The sequence below is a fragment of the Mesoplodon mirus genome (genome assembly GCF_964341445.2).
Source record: "Mesoplodon mirus genome assembly, chromosome: 9".
Taxonomy (NCBI): domain Eukaryota; kingdom Metazoa; phylum Chordata; class Mammalia; order Artiodactyla; family Ziphiidae; genus Mesoplodon; species Mesoplodon mirus.
Window position 1 is genome coordinate 53,586,702 of NC_138985.1, and position 20,052 is coordinate 53,606,753.

Sequence of the window (20,052 nt, forward strand, 5' to 3'; positions counted from 1 at the left end):
CATACTTCTGTGCATAATACAATGTCAGAATTGCTCCTACCATCAATGGATAAGTATAGGATAAATCAGGTCCAGTAAAATGACTCAGCAAGGTGTTTGATCATCTGACCCTCTAGAGGTCTTAGTATGCTGGCCTCAGAAAAACAACCTTCTTTTAATGAAGCCAAATATCTGACCTTCTGTTTTCCAAGTGACTTCAGATAGGCTAGACTTTCTCTTGTGGCACCTTCCTAAAAGTCAAAAGAAGTAATTCGTGTATTCTCTGATCTTAAAATTTTTCTCTGAATGCAGGATGCATAGATAGGGGTGAATAGATCAAGTTAACTAGGGAGGAGTATTGAGAACTGGTTGAGAAAGCAAGCGAAGAATCCTGATGTGGTCTGAGGTGTCTACAAGAACTGACATGAGTAGAATCACCTGGTGGAAAAGGAAAATTAGACAGTGATACTGGGCTTGGGGTGGTCAGTTACATAGGAGTCATCCTCTATACCCCCAATATCTAACCCCTCACCAGGTCCAGTCTGTTTTACCTACTAAATAGCTCTCCAATCAGAGCATTCTTTTCCATATCTAGCATCACTACCCAAGTTTAAAGCTACCATCATCTCTCCCCTTGACTCTAGATCTATCCTCATCTATTCTCATCTCCCTCAAATCCATCCACACACTGCAATGAGTGATCTTTTCTAACTGAAAATAGGGTTCTATCTCTTCCTTGCTTCAAAGACTCTAATGTTTTTCCACTGCTTCTAGGATAAAAACTAAAATCCTGAGCACACCTCCAAGCCCTGAGATATGCCCCAGCCCACCTCTCTTGCCTCATCTCATACCACCTTTCTGTTTGCTCTCAGCAATCCAGCTGCACTAGTTTTCTGGGGCCTGTCTTATTGCCCTCTACCCCAGGGCCTTTGCACATCCTCTTCCCCCTGCTGGAGCTCTCTGTCCTTGCACAATTAACCATGCTCAGTCCTTCAGAAGAGAGCTTGAGCACCACTTCCCAGAACATACTCTTGTTCAGATTTCTTGGTAAATCATTCTTATGGAACTGCGTGGCTTTCCTTCTGATCACCTCACTCAGTTTGTAGTTATTTCCTCACTGCTATGAAAATGCCCACTGGACTGTCATCATGAGGCCTCCATTTTGCTTGCTGTTATTGGCACATGGAAGACACTCAGTACATATTTACTAAGTGAGTGGATAGAGGGACAGAGGCAAATCCGTCTTCTAGAAGACAATGTAAAAGTAAGAGTAAGATGGGGGGTGTGGCTTTATTTTACTTTTAAAGGAAAGAAAAGACTAGGAAAAAAATGCAAAGCTACTCTCAAATTATTTGGTTGTGTAGTAATATGAAGACTTTTCCCACTGAATGGAGAGGCCAGATTGTACTGAGTCTGAATAGCTTTGGCTTCATCATATGTAGTTCAAGTTGGGGCTAAGAGGTAGAGTTTCAGGTTAGGACGAGTAAGTACAGAGAAGTGCCCTGTAGTTTTGGCACACAAGACATTACTCCTTTCTCTGGTGAATTGAATTTCTGCAGCCTTGGGAAGGCAGGACCCATGCTAAAGCGGGTCAAATATATGTGATCATTTCCTAGAGCTTGGAGAATAAGAGAACAAAGCTGGGGCAACAGGAGTACAATTAAGAAATAACAAAAGATACATTTATTTGAAGATTTTTTTAAAGAACCTTGAAAACTACAGGAACTCCTCAAGATGTTTCTGTAATTGAATATAATTTATTTGGGATTGAAAGGAATAATAATCAAAACATTTTTTACTTAAGTGCATCTGGAAGCATATGAAATTAGACTCTTGATGGTGGCCTATGCTCGCCTGTGTCCTTGGTGTTTTGTCCTCGGGCTGCAGACTGGAAATGTGTTTTAGAGAACAGACATGGAGCACAAAATATTAAATGAACTTTGCCGTATTCAAAATGCCCAACAGTGTAACATCCTCCTTGTTTGGCAGGGAAAGGGCTCAACATTTGGCAACTCAGCAGTGCATTAAGTATTTTAATAATCATTGTTGACACACAAAGCATATGGCCTTTCAGAACTCACTGGGTCAAGTGCTGAAGTCGTCTTCTAGGTTTCTAAAATTACTTTACAAAATTCAAACAAAATTAAATTAGGGCACATTTCAATGTATGTTAATTCATGAGCTTTGTGTTATAAGCAAGGGAATTAAGTTTTCTTCTAGGATAAAAGAATATCTGTGTGTAACTGATTATGTTAATGTAAAGGAAAAAGCAAAATTCACATCCCCACAGAAAAGTAATTTGTATTTAATTAGAAAAATCTAGAACCTCCTCATAAGCAGGGCAGCCTCATGGCTACCTTGTATTTACTATGTACTCCTATTCATGCCTTAAGACTCACCTCAGATATCTCGCCATCTCAGAAGCCTTCATTGCCCCTTACTTACCGTTTATATCAGTTATATATATGGCCCCAATAATGCTATGAAATAAGCAACTGTAACACTCAATGGCTTAAAACAATAAGCATTTCTTATTGCTCACAGGTCTGTGGGTTCGCACAGCAATTTTGGTCTCTGCTGGGCTCACCCGTGAGCTGTGGGGAGGGGAGAGGCTCTGCTGACCGTGGCTGGCCTCCTTCACATGTCTGGGCATCAGCTTGCCAAAGGCTGATCTGCTGGGACCACTGGGCTCTCCTCCTCGTGTCTCTTGCATGCACAAGCCTCAGCACCTCTCCAACTGGCCAGCCCAGGCACATTCTCAGGTTGACCTGGGCATGTTCTTGCGGCAGTCTCAGAGAAGGGAGGGAGAAAGTGTAAGCATGCTAGCATTTTTTCCCCCAAGCTTCCAGTTTCATCACATTTGGCCCATTGACCAAAGCAAGTCACATACCAAGCCCAGTGTCAGAGTGGGAGGAGACTACAAAGTTACAGGGCTAAGGGTGTGGATACTAGAAAGCCTGTAGCTGGGGTTTTAATGTCATTGATCAACACCCCTGCCCATGCCACCCCCAGCATTAATCATTCCCTTGTCTGTGCTACCTCTGTCTTCACTCTTAGTTCTGTTGTTTTACTTTTCCCATTGTACTATAATATAGTTGCTAACTTGTCTGTCTTTTCTAAAAGACTAAGGGGTCCTTGTGCCTCTGTGCATTCATTCTTAAGTATTTATTGACCGCCTGCTATGTGTCTCATTCCTTTACAGACCTCCCAACGCCGAGCACTGGTCCTGACACATAATAGACACTCACGCTCACTAAGCATGTGTTGAATGAATGCATATGTGAAAGCTCACACGTGTATTTATCTGCTCCCCCTTCAGAAAGAAAGGATAAAGACAGATGCCTCTCAGGATCCCAGTTGCGGTGTTCTTCCTGGCTAGAACAACGGGTGAACCAGTGGGGACCTGCAGTGAAACTCTCAGCTGCTTAAACTTCTTGCCCTCCACACTCTTCCACTTCTCCCTTCAGGAACTTGGGTTTTCTCTTTTGTATCATCCCTATTCCTCTCAAAGGAGAGCAGAAAATCACTGATACTTAACACATCCTAACTCTTTTTATAGTCTGCACGCCCCAGTAGCTTTCCCTAGAGTCTCTCCACTCCACAGTGAGGAATGATCGAGTTCTGGGATTTATTTAAGCTCATGGGGTGCTTTGAGAGGAGCTGGATGGCTTCATTTGCTGGTTTTCCAAGCTCTGTAGACTTAGGAATACAGAGGAATTCTTAGGAAATGCTTTACACAGCTACAGAAACAAGACCCTATTCAATATGGTATTAAATGTACTGCCTGATTATTTTCCAATTCCATAGAAGCCTACAGGAAAACTTGTGCTTCTGGGTAGAATCATAATTTTGAGCTTTTTGATTTTGCAATGGTTAGTGGAGGTCGTTTGGGGCCGCAGAAGAGCGTGGCTTTGGAGTCAGGCAGGCTAATCTAGAATGCCAGCCCTGCCTGTCAGTCACTTCCCCTGATGAAGCCTCTTACCCTCAGCCATCAGAGTGCAATAACAGAGGCTAACAGAATAAAGCTGGCATGTGATGATTGAATTGTATTAATTGTTCACTTGTGTCGATTGTATAATATTAATTTTGAATTATATCTTGTTGAATTGTTTTGATTGTTAAATTGTTACAAATGATAACAATTGTGTCAACTGCTACTATTACTGTATAATACCCTATAATTTTAAAAGCTGTGAATATAAATTATTAGTGGTAAAATTAATATATTTTAAATCAAATAATCTTCATGTTTATTTTTATTAAAAAATAAAACTATCACTTTTAAGACTACTTTAAAGGTTCTACTTTAAAATGGTACTCAGGTACTTTACCTTTAGAAATGGTCTGGGAAGTTTCTTGATTCAGTCACCAAATATATATTCAGCACCTGCTTTGTACCAGGTCACCAGGTGCCTATCATATAATGGTGATCAATGTAGACATTGTCCTCGAGTCCCCGGAGATACCCACCTGAGGTATCCTGTGATGAAAGAGCTACCATTGATGAGTCAACATTATTCCCAACTCCCAGTTACCTACCTGGTAACTACAACTGCATGAATTATCTGAGATAAATTAATATGTGAATACCTTTCCCTGGTTAAAATAGGATATAGTGATGCTTCAGGTTAGAGGAAGGGGAAATTTTGATTCCACTATTTTTAATGTAGCTGTATTAAATTTTAAAACTTTCTGTATTATTATCAACTAATATGTAGAATAACATTTCTGAATCTTCCTGACCTTCCCTCCATCCCTGAATTACTGCACGGCTTAGGGGTGGATGGAGGATTGCTGGTGTACATATGCAATAATAAAAAGTTGAAAGGTTGTCAGTGGGGATAGTTGTTTAGGCTGTGTCACAATTTCCTAGATTGGATCTCAGAACAGAAAAAAAGGACATTAGTGGAAAAGCTGGTGAAATCTGAATAACATCTGTTGTTTAGTTAATAGGATTGTATCAGTGTTAATTTCATATTTTTAACAAATGTATCATATTATGTAAGATGTTAGCATTAGGGGAAGGAGAGTGTAGAGTATATGGGAAGTCAGCTTCAAAGGATCATAGGAAAACAGTAAGGCAAATATTATCCCCTTTCCACCCTGCGTGTTTCCAGACTTCTTCCCACTATGGTCAGTTTGTGAATGCCTTGAGAGGAGAGGAGTTCTACCATTCGACTGAGAAAAATACTAGGATGGTAAGTCTGCTGTAAAATCATGATATACAGTACTGTCGTTTAGGTCCTTTGGAAGTAAAGAATGGATATTGTAGCGTCTTCTCACTTGCCTGGAATTTTCAAAGGTGTTTTCTTACGTGAAAGAGTTAATCCCGCTATTGGTGTTTTCTCACTGACAAATTTTAACCAAATAGTTTGAGTGGTTCAGAGATTCTCTTTTACTTTCATAGGTGCAAACACAAGTTCGCCTTGCCAAAAAAAGCTTTGACAAATTGAAGATGGATGTGTGTCAAAAAGTGGATCTTCTGGGAGCGAGCAGATGCAATCTCTTGTCTCACATGCTAGCGACATACCAGGTAACCAAGTGATGTTTGATGCAGCAGACCAAGAATGTTACAAGGTTTAGATAACAGAAAAATGGTGTTTGAGCCCAAAGTATGGTTTGGGCATAATGAAGTTCAGATTGCCTTTCTCATAATTTACTTCCCACATCTCTCTTTTTTAGCATCCTACAGTTAATCAAACCAAATGTTAGCTATTCCCTGTATATACACTGTAATTCCCCACTTCCCTGCATTTATTTAGGTGGTTCCCTCTGCCTGCGTGCTCTCCCTCTCCACTTGTGCCTTTCCAAATTCTACTCTGAGGTACCAGACAGAGTGTCCCCTCCTTCAGTAAGCCTCCGCTGAACTCCCTTAGCATTGTTGCTGTAATTCTCATGGCATGGTCACTTCCTCACCAGGTTGCCATAATTTAATGAACTTGCTTTTGTCTCCTCGTTGCCTGTCAGTTCCTTCAGAATGGCCCTCGGCATCCATCAGCAGTACTACTGAGCACCAACTGAGGGTGGGAGGCAAACTCTGGGTGTTGTAGAGAATATACAGTGGATAAAACCAGACTTCCTGTCCTCAAGGAACTTAAAATTTAGAAAGGAAGTCAGAGACAGTAACGTCTGACTATATTTCCTCTACCTCAAGGGCAGAACAGGGTGTGCTAAGTGAAATGAGATCTACAAAATCCAATGGAGGCTTGAAGAGGGAGAAATGGAATCAACTGAGGGAATCACAAAAGTCCATTGTTAATGAGTAGCCCTGGGTTTTGGAGGATGGATCAGATGGGACAAGTACAAAGAGAATGGAGAGGAGAATGTCCCAGGTGGTGGAACAGCATGAGCTGTAGGGGGACAGGGAGCCATTAAGTTTGGCTGAAATACAGGGTGTAAGTAGGGGCATAGTAGGAAACAAGGCTGCAGAGATAAGTCAAACTCGTGTTTTAGAAAACCTTGAGGGGGACTTCCCTGGTGGTCCAGTGGTTAAGGCTCCACGCTCCCAATGCAGGGGGCCCAGATTCGATCCCTGGTCAGGGAATGAGATCCCACATGCTGCAACTAAGAGTTCGCATGCTGCAACTAAGACCCGGCGCAACCAAATAAATAAATAAATATTAAAAAAAAAAAAAAAAAAAACTTTGAAAGCCACAGATGGGCACACTTCTCTAGGACCCCGGATTAGATCTGGGCATTTAAAATGCTAATAGCTTCACTGTCTTTCTTTACAGACCACTCTGCTGCATTTTTGGGAGAAAACTTCTCACACTATGGCAGCCATCCATGAGAGCTTCAAAGGTTATCAGCCATATGAATTCACTACGTTAAAGGTATGAGAGCTAGAGAGGCCGTTAGAAAATCTTATAAAAAGTAAAGATTTGTTTCTATCACCAGCAATGTCTATTGAAGCAAGCATCATTATTATAACAGACTCTAAATGTCGGAGAGAATTATGCCCCCTAGTAGGGTCTTTTTTACCACATCAGTATTCAATGCAACGATAAGCCACAGCCATCCAAAAACACAGGTTGAACCTTGGTACTTGTTACTGGGAGATGAATTGTGGTGAACTTGAGCCTAATGATTGGCCCTGCTCCTTTAAAATACTTGTTTGACATTGCTAAAGAGAAAGTTGTGCAAGTCTAGTACACTTTATTACTTTTTACTTATTAAATTAAAATATACTCACTTAAGAAGGCATTTTCCTTTCTTCCCTTCCTTCTAACAAATATCATTTTATTCTGTGAGTACCATCCAATATAGAATATGATTTTTTCCTAACACTACAGTCATATTTTCTAATTGAAGAAGCAACATTAAACTCAATGATTTCTCAACTCAAAAGGAATACATGCAAAATGTCAGGTTCTCAGTATTACAACTGAAGGTGGAATCATTTTGCTCTGTAATGGTTGCTGAGGGTGAATACATATCGAGATATGGAAGTGATTTGGGTTCTAAAAGGATTTTCAGAATGGTGACAGAACACAGGGTGCTTTGTTGCAAGGTCGTATCTCTGAAAGGAAAAGACCAGGAAAGAACTAGTTAAACTTCACCTTGAAATTACCTTGCTTTTAATTTTTCAGGCAGTTTGTAAGTAGGTCTCATCACTTTGCTTGACAAAACATTAAGAAGATTTTTCTTTTTTCTTTTGCCTTAAAACACCTCTTTGATTTTGAGATGCTTATAATGTCACTGCATCTACAAAAGTACTAAGACAGAAACACTTTAAGACCATGGCCCTTTAATTGGAGGTCCCAAGAGGAACGCAAGACAGTCCCCTCACCTTGTTATGTACCTGACCTGACCCCAGACAGATCCCCTGGCCATCGAGTTTGTTTTTCCTGATCCCCTTGTCAGTTGGTCACTTACTCTTTCATTGGTGCTTGCTGACATGCCGCATAGTGTAAACAGTTAAACTATAAGCACTTGAGGGGACGGACCTTTTATTTCTTGTGCATTGTCCTTGGTCCAGCCAGATGTTCTGCACACAGCAAACCCGCAGCCTTCCTTATCACACTGGCTATGTTACAGCTGTTGGTAAGGACTGCGTGCCTTCTCTGTGATTTACTGCTGCTTTCGGCGCCTTAGGAAGCAGCTATCCCGACAAAGGCAGATTGATTAAAGTTATTATAACTCACACTACTCACATTTCTTACACAGGCCTGAGCAGAATCCCATGGATTAATCTTTGGTAAGGCAGCAAGTGTTAGGTTTTAGGGCATAAATGTGTGTCAGAGTTTATATTATAATAAATACAAAGGTTATCAGTCATTTGAAAGACAACTGTACATAACACAAGTTGGCCAGATGGAAGATGAGATAATGCCTATCTCAGATACAGTTTTAAAGAGGTTCAGATTTGAGTTAATTGCATATAAAGTACAGTATAAAATCATGAAATTGAAGTTGTGCCACAAGCATAGAAGAATCCTATGTGTATCCCTGGCCTTCTGTGCTGAGGAAAATATGACTCCTTAAATTTTGCTGTGATATTTTTCCTGCAGAGAGGACCAAACTGATTATGCTAGAGGCTTTCTGGGCAGAGAATTTAGTGAAAGTTTGATGGCAGTGCTTCAGATATAATTCCAAATATTTTGGGCAGATGATTACCCATTGCCTTTTTTTTTTTTTTTTTGCGGTACGCGGGCCTCTCACTGTTGTGGCCTCTCCCATTGCGGAGCACAGGCTCCGGACGCTCAGGCTCAGCGGCCATGGCTCACGGGCCCAGCCGCTCCACGGCATGTGGGATCTTCCCAGACTGGGGCACGAACCCGTGTCCCCTGCATCGGCAGGCGGACTCTCAACCACTGCGCCACCAGGGAAGCCCCTACCCATTGCCTTTTACATCCCCCAAGCCTTCCTTAAATTATGGTTTAAGTAACAGTTTATAGTTCCATTGTAATATAAATTCGGTAGGAGTAATAATACATCTGTTAAGGTGTAATAAGATTATAATAATGTTAAGAATGTTAAGTGTCCAGAAGTCGACCAAATAAACTATGCTTTTATTATCTCTTTAGAATGCTATTCATCTAGGCTTTCAATGATGACATGTTATATTAGAATCTGAAGCTAGTAGCTAATTACTTTCTTTATATGGACTCAAACCCGTGTCATAGAACACTGTTATTACCCAGCCCATTACTGCACAGATGGAGGCACGTTGCATATCATATTGTATGCCACAAACTATGAGAATGAAAACCATGAATACCTTATGTATCACAGTCAAGCATGGACTATAACCTTACTTACCAACCCTTTTGCACTAATAATGTTTTAAAAATACAAGTCTTTTATATAAAAGATTTTGGCTTGATCAAATCATCTTTCAATACATATAGTTATACATATGTGTACACACATATGTATATATATGAATGGCACTGTATATCAATAATGAATATTTTGAAATTTAATTAAATATTTTCATGATTTACTTGTTCTTTGGATTTACCTAAGCAAATAGCCCCTTAAATGCCTTTTGGGATGCTGGCTGGAAAGAAAACATTGTCTTTGGGGAGGTGTGCCAAGCTCTGTTAATGAAAAGCAACCCATTTGCTTTCTTTGCTGCAGGGCATAGTCTGAGTGTGTTGATAATTGTGCTATTGCAGCTGCATTTCCTGACTGTTAGTTTTATGCTTGATGAAGGATGATAATTAATGTGTTAAACACTCAGTGCATCCTGTTTGGAGGGAAGAGTCTTTTGCTGCAGAATTACAGAGATGTAACTTGTGTTCCAGAAGTTCGTTTTATTTCTAATGAGCCTTTCTCTCGAAAATATGTGTAATTCTTTCTTGTATAATATTTTTATTATAAAAGTGAATGAGTCTTCACCTCACACAACTTGAAATTTTTCCAAGTGACTATTTTGACATTTTAGGAATATTTTGTTGTACTATTTTATGTGACAACAGCTATTACATTTTTATTCAGGCCTGACTATATTGATTCTACGTTTATTGACATATTCCTTCATCATTCTAATTTCGTGATAAATACATTGTTGTAGCATTTTAACTTTATGGAAAATTTAGCCTTTAAAGTTAACAAAAAAATTTTTAATCTAATAATTGTAACAGCTGAGTTGAAAGTTGAAAGACTATCTTTTGAGTGGTTTCCCATAAAAGAAGCAATTCCCTAATCTCATATTTTCAAGCAGTAAATATGTATTGGTTCATTACAATGCTACTAACATATATATTTTGCATGAATTATCATTAGTGTGTTAATTTTATACTGATTCCACATCATTCGGGAATGTCTTTTACATGGTAGAAATTATCAAGTCATGGGGATAGGAATGGAATGTGACTAGCCCTATCTTGAAAGCTGTTTTAGAGAAAGTAATTTAGACTAAGAGTTTAAAACTTTTTTTTTTTTTTTTGGAAAAAAACTAAAAGAAATGCTTTCTATAGGAAAGCAGTACCTGTCTTAAATTACCAGCCTTCAGATGTGGTCATGTTTGCTTCATCCTTTCAGGATGTCACTTACTTACACATTTCCCCACATATCCAGAACAGGCATCAGGAAAAAAAAAACATGTTTTAAGAAAAAAAAAAAAAGCCCTCAGGAGTCAAGTGGCTTTTCATTGGAAAATCTGAAATTCTGTTTGTACCAGTAGCCTTTTCTCCCCTATCTGGCGTGCTGGCACATGCGCTGAGTTGGATGTCTTTATGGAAAAGTGAGCATTGGGCCCTTTGAAGACGTGGACACGCTCCTGGGGGCTGGTTGAAGGGAAGGCATGTCCTTCTGCACTGGTATTTGTGAAGAGATGAGGACCTATATTGAATGGCAATGGTCAGTAGCAGAGTGTAGTCCTGTGATGTGCCCCACTGCAGTGTTTTGGGGAGGAAAGCCGGTTTTTGACTCTAGTTATGGGATAAATCAAAGCATGTGGGAGCACAAGGCCTGGAGCCAGCCAGATCTGGCTCTAACTCTAGCTCTGCCCAGCCGTGTGGTGGTGGTGGTTGTGAGTGTGGCAGCCTTGGTGGTGGCACCAGGAGCTCCATGGGCGGGGGTGAGGGTAGGGTAGGGATGGACTTATTAAACATTCCATAGTGGGTCCAGAAGACAGCCACTGGCGGTATCGATACAGAAGGGTTTGTTGTGGTTGTCAGGTTCTGGAGCCCAGCTTCAGTTACTTTCTTATGCACCATTTTCACCCTAGGTTATTAGTTTTGCACAGGCAAGGCTTTATGGCAGTGCAATAGGAGGTCTCACTAACCTTGCCCAGGGAAACCCAAGCTCCTCCCACCCTACTCCCCCAGACGCTCTGGCAGCCCTTCTGCCCTGCAGACCCTGGTCTGGGCTCAGGTCATTCCCACCAGGAATAGGAGAGGGCAGGGCCAGCCTGCACCCCAGAAAAGCAGGAGGGTGTCCCACCCCTGTAACAGGGCTAATTCTAAAAAATGCGCTTTGGCTTTGCAACTGGCTCTTGGTCTGTGCCAAGATTTTAACTCTAAGGAAACCTGAATTTGAAAACCTAACTGTGCATGTTCAAAAATAACCATTGAAATGGATGTGCCAATGTTCCCTCCTCTCTCTCCTGGGGTCTAGGACTTAGCACTGTTATATGGAACATCGTTCTACAGACTCAGATGCTTTTAGCTCTCACAGTTCAAAAAACATCTTTTTCTAAATTTTGTTTTTCTCAAATTCGTACGCCTCACAGCCTTCTTCCACCCACCCCATTTCTCAGTTAATCACTTGAACATTTACCGACAAGCCACATGGCTCTGTAGTTACTTGCTTTGAAAATAAAGCCATAATAGTTTTTATGAAAATTGGGTAAATATCCCTGCAATGCAATTTTAGTTGCCAGTCCCAACATGGCAATTACTCATGGTGAACATCCAGAATATCCTTTTAGACTTTCAAGTTTTTTCTCAGTGTCTTTACTTTACACAGCATTTAGCAGAATGATGTTTTTCCCCAAGCTGCTCCAAGCCAGATCATTGCCAACAGCAAATTGGGATGCATCCAGGTCACTGGGAGAGGAGCGGTAGAGAGACTGACCATGGCTACCACTGAAATCTGAGGTATTTCAGATTGGATGGGGACAAACCCAAGCGTGGCTGGTCATCCATTCATCCTTGATGACTGACATTGGTTCTTCAGGGCAGCTGGTAGCCCAGGCCCTGTTCACAACAGTAAGATGCTTCTCTCCTCACCACCTCTTCTTATTTTCTACCTCTTCCTTGAGGGAAAAGGAAAAAATATTATCATTGTATGTGTAGTTATTTATGCCAGGCGCTCTGCTAAGGGTGAAGTGGAATAATGTCTAGAAGAATTTGTCATGGTACGTGTGACTCTAATATACCAAGGTTGGGTCTTATAATGAATAATACGTTAGGTTCAGCATTGACATATAGAAAGTGCATATATTTTAGTTAATCCTCAAAGTAGCCTTGGGGAAGTGGGCATATTTGTTCTTGTTTCCATGTTTCAACTGAGGAAACTGAAGCTCAGAAAGGTCTAGTAATTTGCCCAAGGCCACATGCCCAGTATGTGGTAGATCTGGAAACAGGGATGCTTATGCTTCTTTCACTCTGCCTTGTGGCACTTCTTTCAGGTGGCATTCTGGCCGTGAGGCAGGAGGGTAGAGAAAGCAGAATCGCCACCTTTAAAAAGTACAGCTATAAATTTTCAATTAAAAATAGCACTTTAAAGTATTTGCTTGAAGGTGAAAAGCATCTTTTATATGTCAGTCCTCGGATACCATGAGCCTTCCTTTAGAATTTGAAATGAAGTCCTCTCCATCTCCTTGGCACTTCATATGAAAGGGGAATTCAGTAAATATTCTTGGCCTGGCTATTCAATACAGTTTCTTAACTAGTTGTAGAATTGTGAAGACCTGGATTTAAATATTGCTTCTACTTGTTAATGGTTGAATGGCCTTAAGCAAATTACTTCACCTCCCCTGATCTCCATGTCCATGTCAGGAAATCAGAAAGACAGTGTTTATCTGGGTTTTGAGTGATGTATGAAACATGGAATGCGGTACCTAACACAAAATGAGCCCTTAAGACATCTAATTCCTTTTAGATCTTTAAAAGTCATTGATAAGAAAGCACTTTTTGAGTGCTTACTATGAGCTTGGTACTCTGCAAAGGCATTATCTCAGTTAGTCCTCACAATGTCCCAAGAATGGTTTACTTGTCTCCTTTGTTCTGATGGGTAAACAGAGGCTCCTCGGGGTGAAGACCCTTTTCCATGGCACAGCACTACGTGAACTATTTCCGAAGTCCATCTCTTTCTAGTACACTATGATGCCTTCCCAGTACTAATTTTCCATCTTTTTTTTTTTTTTTTTTTTTTGGTTGTGCCGGGTCTTAGTTGTGGCATGAGAATTCATAGTTGCGGCATGCACATAGGATCTAGTTCCCTGACCAGGAATCAAAGCCGCATCCCCTGCATTGGGAGTCGAATTCTTAACCACTGTGCCACCAGGGAAGTCCCCATCTTATTTTAAAGAATAGATTGTGTTTATTTTTCTCTAGTTTTACTGTTTGACTTTTTTGTTCTACAGTAGAATTCAGGAGTACCTTCTGGTCCTAGATTAATTTGTGTTCCTTGTACAGTGCCTTTATAAATTTATAGCTGCATGGGTGGGGAGGACATGTGAGCTAAATGTCCATAAATTATGTGGCTCATACACATCATCATGGCCTCTGCTTTTTATTCCTCATGTGCTACTAATTATACAATCACAAATATACACAAACCCAACTGAGTTCAGCAACTTTTAACCATGCCGTGCTATTTTGAGCACTTTTATTTCCTTTTATAAACAATTATTTGGCACCTTTATATACATATCGTGTAATTAATGGGAAGTAGCCTAAGAAAATTAAAAGTAATAAAGATTAGAGGAAACATTACCCAGTTGTCAAAGTTAAACATTAAATTTAGGTCGTTAGATGAGGGCTGATTGCTGTCCTTTTGCCTGTGAAATTTGTTTTGCTGAGTAGTTTTGCTTTCATTCAGATGAATGTTGCTGTTGCTTTTATTTTCCTAATAGAGGAAGTAGTAACTCCCTTTATTATATTAAGCTGTTTCCTTTCTAAGACACTTTTGCAAGCTCGGTCTGTAAGTTTCCTCTGTCACGCTGATCTTACATATTGTGTGTGTGCTTCCTGAAACCATTTAAGCATTGATGGAAACTATTAGCATGTCAGTGCAGCCTTAACAGAGAAAGGTTACTTGGTCTAAAAACATTCCCTCCTTCACAGAGAACCTTTCAGTCTTATATGATGTTGTATTGCTTCTAATTCATAGTGATTTTCACAAGCAATTTTAATGAAGGGCCTAGAAGGTTTGGGGTTTAGAAACAGAATGCTTTGACGTTTTATTTCTGGACATGGATTTGAACATGGCTTCCATCAGCCAGTGATTCAAACTACTTCCATCTGATGGCTGCCTTGTCTGCACAGTCAGCCAGGCCTCTTAGATTCATTTTGCCTGAGCAGATGTTCACGTCACACAGAAGACGCTGTCACCTCTGACTTTTAAGGATGCTATAGGGTTAAGTGTTTTCAGCTGAGTTTTGGACTTTAATCTGAAGAATTCACCTCTACCCCCCTGCCCCCAGTTGGGCCTTTATAATCAAACCTTGGAAAACCTCGTGATTCACCATGTAGAATATCCTGTATCTGACAGTCACACCCGGGAACTGATTTTGAAGGAGGAAAGCAGACATGATTTGTCCTCCATAATGTTTCAGAGTTCCTCTAAGCCTCTTTATATCTTCAATGTGTACCATCTTTTGTAAGAAACAAGTTCCATATGTGGTGTTGCAGGGTTTTTTCCCTTGCTCTGTAGAGGAACATATAGCTTAGTTTGATCTAAAACTCTCTCTTGCTTCAAGAGACGCCTTCTGAAAATGTTCTAAAATTGATTGTGGTAATGATCACACAACTGTGACTATATTGAAAACCATTGAATTGTACATTTTAAATGAGTGAATTCTGCGGTATGTGAATTATATCTCAGTAAAGATACACACACACACACCCACACACACACACACGAGTCCCCATAGTTCAAAATTCTAATATTTAATAAATGAGCCCATGTGCTCAGTATTAATTTTGCTTATGATTTTATAAGGCTTTTCATATTATTCCCCTAGCCTTTGAATTTCCTAGCTAAAGAGCTCTAATTTTTGCAGTTTAACCTTAGGTATATTAATTTATCAACCAACAGGTGCATACACAGCACCTCTCTTGAGTGGCAACAACAAAATTGTTTTAAGGACAATGGTAATAGTAGGAAGGAAGGAGTGATTGTCACAGGAATTATTAATAATAAAGTAGCAATTGGAACTGCAGCCATTCTGTTGGTGAAGCACAATAGTGACTTAACCGTGATGGTGGTGACAGGGGGCCAACAATTGAGTGCCTGCTAATGGCCCAACAGGGGCAGGGGTTGAAAAGAAGGAATAAGTGGTTTACATCACAAAGGGGTTGTCTGAGAGCTGCTGGAGTGTGGTTCTGAGGGGAGGTCAGGCTAGAGACAGAAGGGATGATAACCATGGAGCTGTCAAGGGCATCTCAGGGGCTTAGGCGAGCACTGTGGCAGCTAGACATGGCCGGCTGAGAGCAGCTGTCCTGGCCCTGCCAGTGCTGATTGATACAAAGGAAATGCAGAGAGAAGATAACTGAGCAAACCAGGAGGCCTGAGCAAAGCGTCACAGAATCTAAAAGCAAGACTTGGAGCCAACGGAGCCTTCTCTGGAAATTCTCCTGGCTTCACTTTGACCAGGGCTGGACCAGTCTTTAGAGAATAAAACTGCTGGAAGTGGGGTGTGTATGAATGTGTGGGTGAATACAGTGCCGTGATTGGCAGCTCAGTTGAAAAGAGTAAGTCCTTGACATCTGTTCAACTACTCCTTGTGGTTGTACATTTCCAAAATGCACACACACACACACACACACACGTGCCCAGCTTTTACCAGATGCCTTTGGGTGTACACACATGCACACACACACACACATTATATATATATATATATATATATATATATATATGAACACCAAGACTATGCTCCATATTCCAATTGCTTCATTTGTTCCAATGCTGTCCTTCATAGCATTTCCCCCTCCAGCCAAGGATCATAGAGTCCATTTAGTTGTCATGCAGTAGAGAGACAGAAAGAGCAAAAGAGTATAAGGAAACTAATGGGGGCAAAATGTTAAGTATTGAGGAATGTGGGTAAAGGAACATTCTCCCTCTGTGACCCCTGTTGACCTCTTTATCCCAGTCTCATGAGACTTGTCCTGTTACCCACTACTCTACAGCCGAAACAAGCCAAGCTGTTCCTACCGCTAGGCCTTTGCACCTGGGGCCCGTGGTTCTCCTGAGCTGCATGTGGATGGCTCCTTCCTGCCATTTAGCTCTTAGTTGAAATATCACTTCTAAGAGAGGACATTCCTGCTACCTGCTACCTATGACCCAATCACTTTCTATCCCCCTATATCAGTTCTCTGCCTGGATCCATCACTAGCTGATAATTTTGTCTGTCTTGTGCACCATGTATCCCCAGCACCCAACACAGCCCCTGGCCTTCGTATGTGCTCAAACACTATTCACTGACTGAGTGTACTAATCTAAATGTCCAGAAATAGAGAATCATTAAAAACGATGGCAATGCCTTATGGATGTGGTTTAAGCAAGAAAATGCTTCAGAATCCTAATCAGGGGACATATATTCAAAGAGAACATTTAACCCTACCTTAGAATATTGGCAATATGAATTAAACATTTATATTTTTTAAATTCAATATTAAATGTTTAAGATATATAAAATCTTTTTTATATTCTGCACTCAAATTGTTTTGATTATGAAATACCGACATAAATTAAATTGGTTAAGAGGGCATCTATGCTCTATAAAAATATCTACTATACAAACAAGGATTCCAATTGTATAAGTCATATGAGTAAGAAAAAAAACAGAAAGGAAATATTATAAAAATAGTAACTATTTTAGGGAAATGGAATTATGAGTAATTTTTCCTTTCGTACTTCCCAAACATTCTACATGTGGTTTTATTACTTTTCTAATTTAAAAAATATTTTTAAAAGACAAAACATAATACAGGATATGTATAATGAAATGCTAATAAAACTGTAAGTGCAGTTTGGAGATGGAAGGACGTTCTTGAATTTGGCATGCTCAGTGAATGACACTTTATGGAAAATGGTAGTAACTGGTCTGGACTTTGCAGAGACTGATAGGACTTTGAGGATAGACAGATAGGTAGAGAGAGCTTTTTAGGTTAAAGCAGCAGAATGAGCAAAGATAGGAAGGGAACAGCTAGCACACAGGAGACCATGAGGAGAGAAGCCGAATTGAACGGAAGGATATGTGAGGTTAGTGGGAATGCACCCTGGAAGAGTAGGACAGGGCCACAGTGTAGAAGCTCTTTTAAATTGGTCAGAGAAGTTTAGACTAGAAATGGAAGGAAATAAGAAACTACAATGGGTTCTTGAGAAAAAGGGTAACGTGATGGCCTGGGTGTTACAGGAAACTTATTCTAGCAGGAGGAGTGATACCAGTGTCCATCTGGTGTCCATGGCAGACACCAAAACCAATCACAGCTCCACTCCGCCAAGACTCAGCCTTCAGACCATCTTCACCCAACCCTCTGGCCAGCCATCAGTCATCAGTCCGAGTTGGCATATGAAAAGTTATTGCCTCCTCTGTGTGTGTGTCATACTAGAAAAGTGAAGAATGGGAAGGAGGGAGACAGGAACAGAGAGGTGAAGACCCAAAGGATGAGGACTTGGATTTTAATAGTTCTGAGAATATAAGCAGGAGAAGTATCTTGAGATATTTCTTTTTTGTTTGTATTATAATTAGGCCAGAAATAGAGATCTTTTTGTATAACTCATTATTCAGCTGTTACGGGCATGTTTTGCTTCTTCAGGCTTTGTCACTGGTGTACAGTTCCTTGGCACTTGCTTTTTAAAAAAAAAGAAAAAAACCTTTCCTTAAATATTTAATAAACTTTAAGAACAGTCACTCAAAGAAATTATGTGTCAAAAAAAGACTCTCACCCGTTTTTTACCTACAAAGATTTGGATGCACCTGCTCTGTCCACTCGTGGGAGTTAACTTGTCAGAATATGTTAAGCCACTATTTTGGGTTGGAAAAAAAAAAGGGTTTGTTTCCTCTTGTTTTTTAAAAATAAGCTGTTTTATATTGCAAAATAGCAAACAAAATTAAAAATAAAATTGTCTCATCTTTGGGGGAGAGAAAGCTTCTACTCTGTCAGTGTGTGGGCTGCAAGCAGAACAGAATGTTTATCTTAGCTGCATGTTAAAGATGGAACATAAAGTTAGCAATAGCCAAAATGCCTTCTTTTGAATAGCTTATCACAAAAGGGAAAAACATAAATCTAGTGGCAAAACAACTCTCCTTTATAAGCTAGTATTTCTTGGATAGGTCTGAGAACATCTAAAATTTCATTTCTGTCAACTTGTTTGGTTCAGGATTACCTCCCCAAACCTCTAATTCAGGGTTTGATTACTGGGACCAGTGGCAGTTGAGATTTTAATTGATCTTTCATTTTCTTTTGTTTTCTTTCCTATTATCCTGATCAAGAGCTTGCAAGACCCTATGAAAAAGCTGGTTGAGAAAGAAGAAAGGAAGAGGATTGCCCAGCAGGAAAGTGCAGAGGCCTCAGTGGAGGAACCAAGTCAGTAAGTCACAGCTCCTTCTCTTGGCAAACCTTTCTTCCCACAGGTAAGGCCACCGCCATCCTCGCTGACCGAGTCTGCCCGGGGTTTCTGACACGGGGTGATTGCTTTACTTCCTCACTTCTCTGAGTAGATGTACTAAAATTTAGGCCAAACTCCTCCCGTCACATATTCCTGCTAGGCCAGGACTCACTTATCCCAAGAAGAGACCCCTTTCTGGGGTCTTAGGAAGGGCAACTTGTGAGGAGTTGACTGGGGCAAGAGAGGGCAAAGGTCCCCAGTGCTCCCTGGCCTCAGCCCCAGCTTCCTGCTCTCTGGGAGTTCTGCACCCCATCTATTCCTTTTGTCACCATTAGTTACAAGATCCTGTCCTAGATAGGAAATCCCCAGCTTTTCTCTCATAGAAGGAAATAACTTATTAGCTTACCTCACAACACATGTAGTACTCGGGTGTTATGATACACAAGTCTTGGGTCTTGACATTTTGTTTCTACATGCAGACTTTCTGTTTCCTCCTCTGTGAAGCGGAGAGCAGCTCTGAGCGCAGGAAGTGACTCTCCATCATCATTTCTTGCCTCTTTACAGAGAAGGCTCCTCCAGTCATTTTTAAACACTGAGACGAACTTTTCAACATCTATGCTGCATGATTCCTCATCTCATACAGCAAGGAGGAGGTTTACATGTGAACCTATGTCTTTTTCTGTTGAGATGTCATAGCCCGTGGGAATGGGGTTAATCTTGAGCTGGCTAACCTAGTAGATTACCTTACCTCCATTTGCTCTTCCTTTTCCACACAAAAAAGTTTAGATGATGATCTTGTGCTACAACAGGTTTACATTTTTACTGTTTCTAAATCAGGTTTTAAATATATCTTTTTTGTCTGACGGAGGTATTTACCACCAAGAGTAGCCTTCTTTAATTTAATTTTTTAATTTTATTATTATTATATTTTTTTTTTTTTGCGGTACACGGGCCTCTCACTTTTATGACCTCTCCCGTTGCGGAGCACAGGCTCCGGACGTGCAGGCTCAGCGGCCATGGCTCACAGGCCTAGCCACTCCGCGGCACGTGGGATCTTCCCGGACCGGGGCACGAACCTGCGTCCCCTGCATCGGCAGGCGGACTCTCAACCACTGCGCCACCAGGGAAGCCCGCCTTCTTTAATTTTAAAGCAAATACTAGAAAATTTCTTTAGTGCAGAACAGAGACAATTTTTCACTGTAGGAACAGCTATAGAATGTGCTCTGAATCTAGTACAATTGACTATTTTAGGGGGAAGCAATTTAACCTATTCCTGGTAGCAATGGTGAGCACCTACTGTGTATGAAACACAATGCCAGGTGCTTTATTCATGTTATCTCA

At 40.6% G+C, this 20,052-nt stretch overlaps 1 protein-coding gene across 8 annotated transcripts in view; it reads left to right on the plus strand.

The window, feature by feature from the left end:
* ICA1 (islet cell autoantigen 1) overlaps positions 1–20,052 on the plus strand; it is a 146,862-nt gene that overhangs the window by 99,934 nt on the left and 26,876 nt on the right. For all 8 annotated transcript variants that reach the window (XM_082632530.1, XM_082632528.1, XM_082632527.1 and 5 more), the window contains 3 exons: positions 5,387–5,512; positions 6,714–6,812; positions 18,596–18,693. In XM_082632530.1, the coding sequence (XP_082488656.1) occupies positions 5,387–5,512; positions 6,714–6,812; positions 18,596–18,693 (323 nt within the window). The remainder of the gene's footprint in view (positions 1–5,386; positions 5,513–6,713; positions 6,813–18,595; positions 18,694–20,052) is intronic.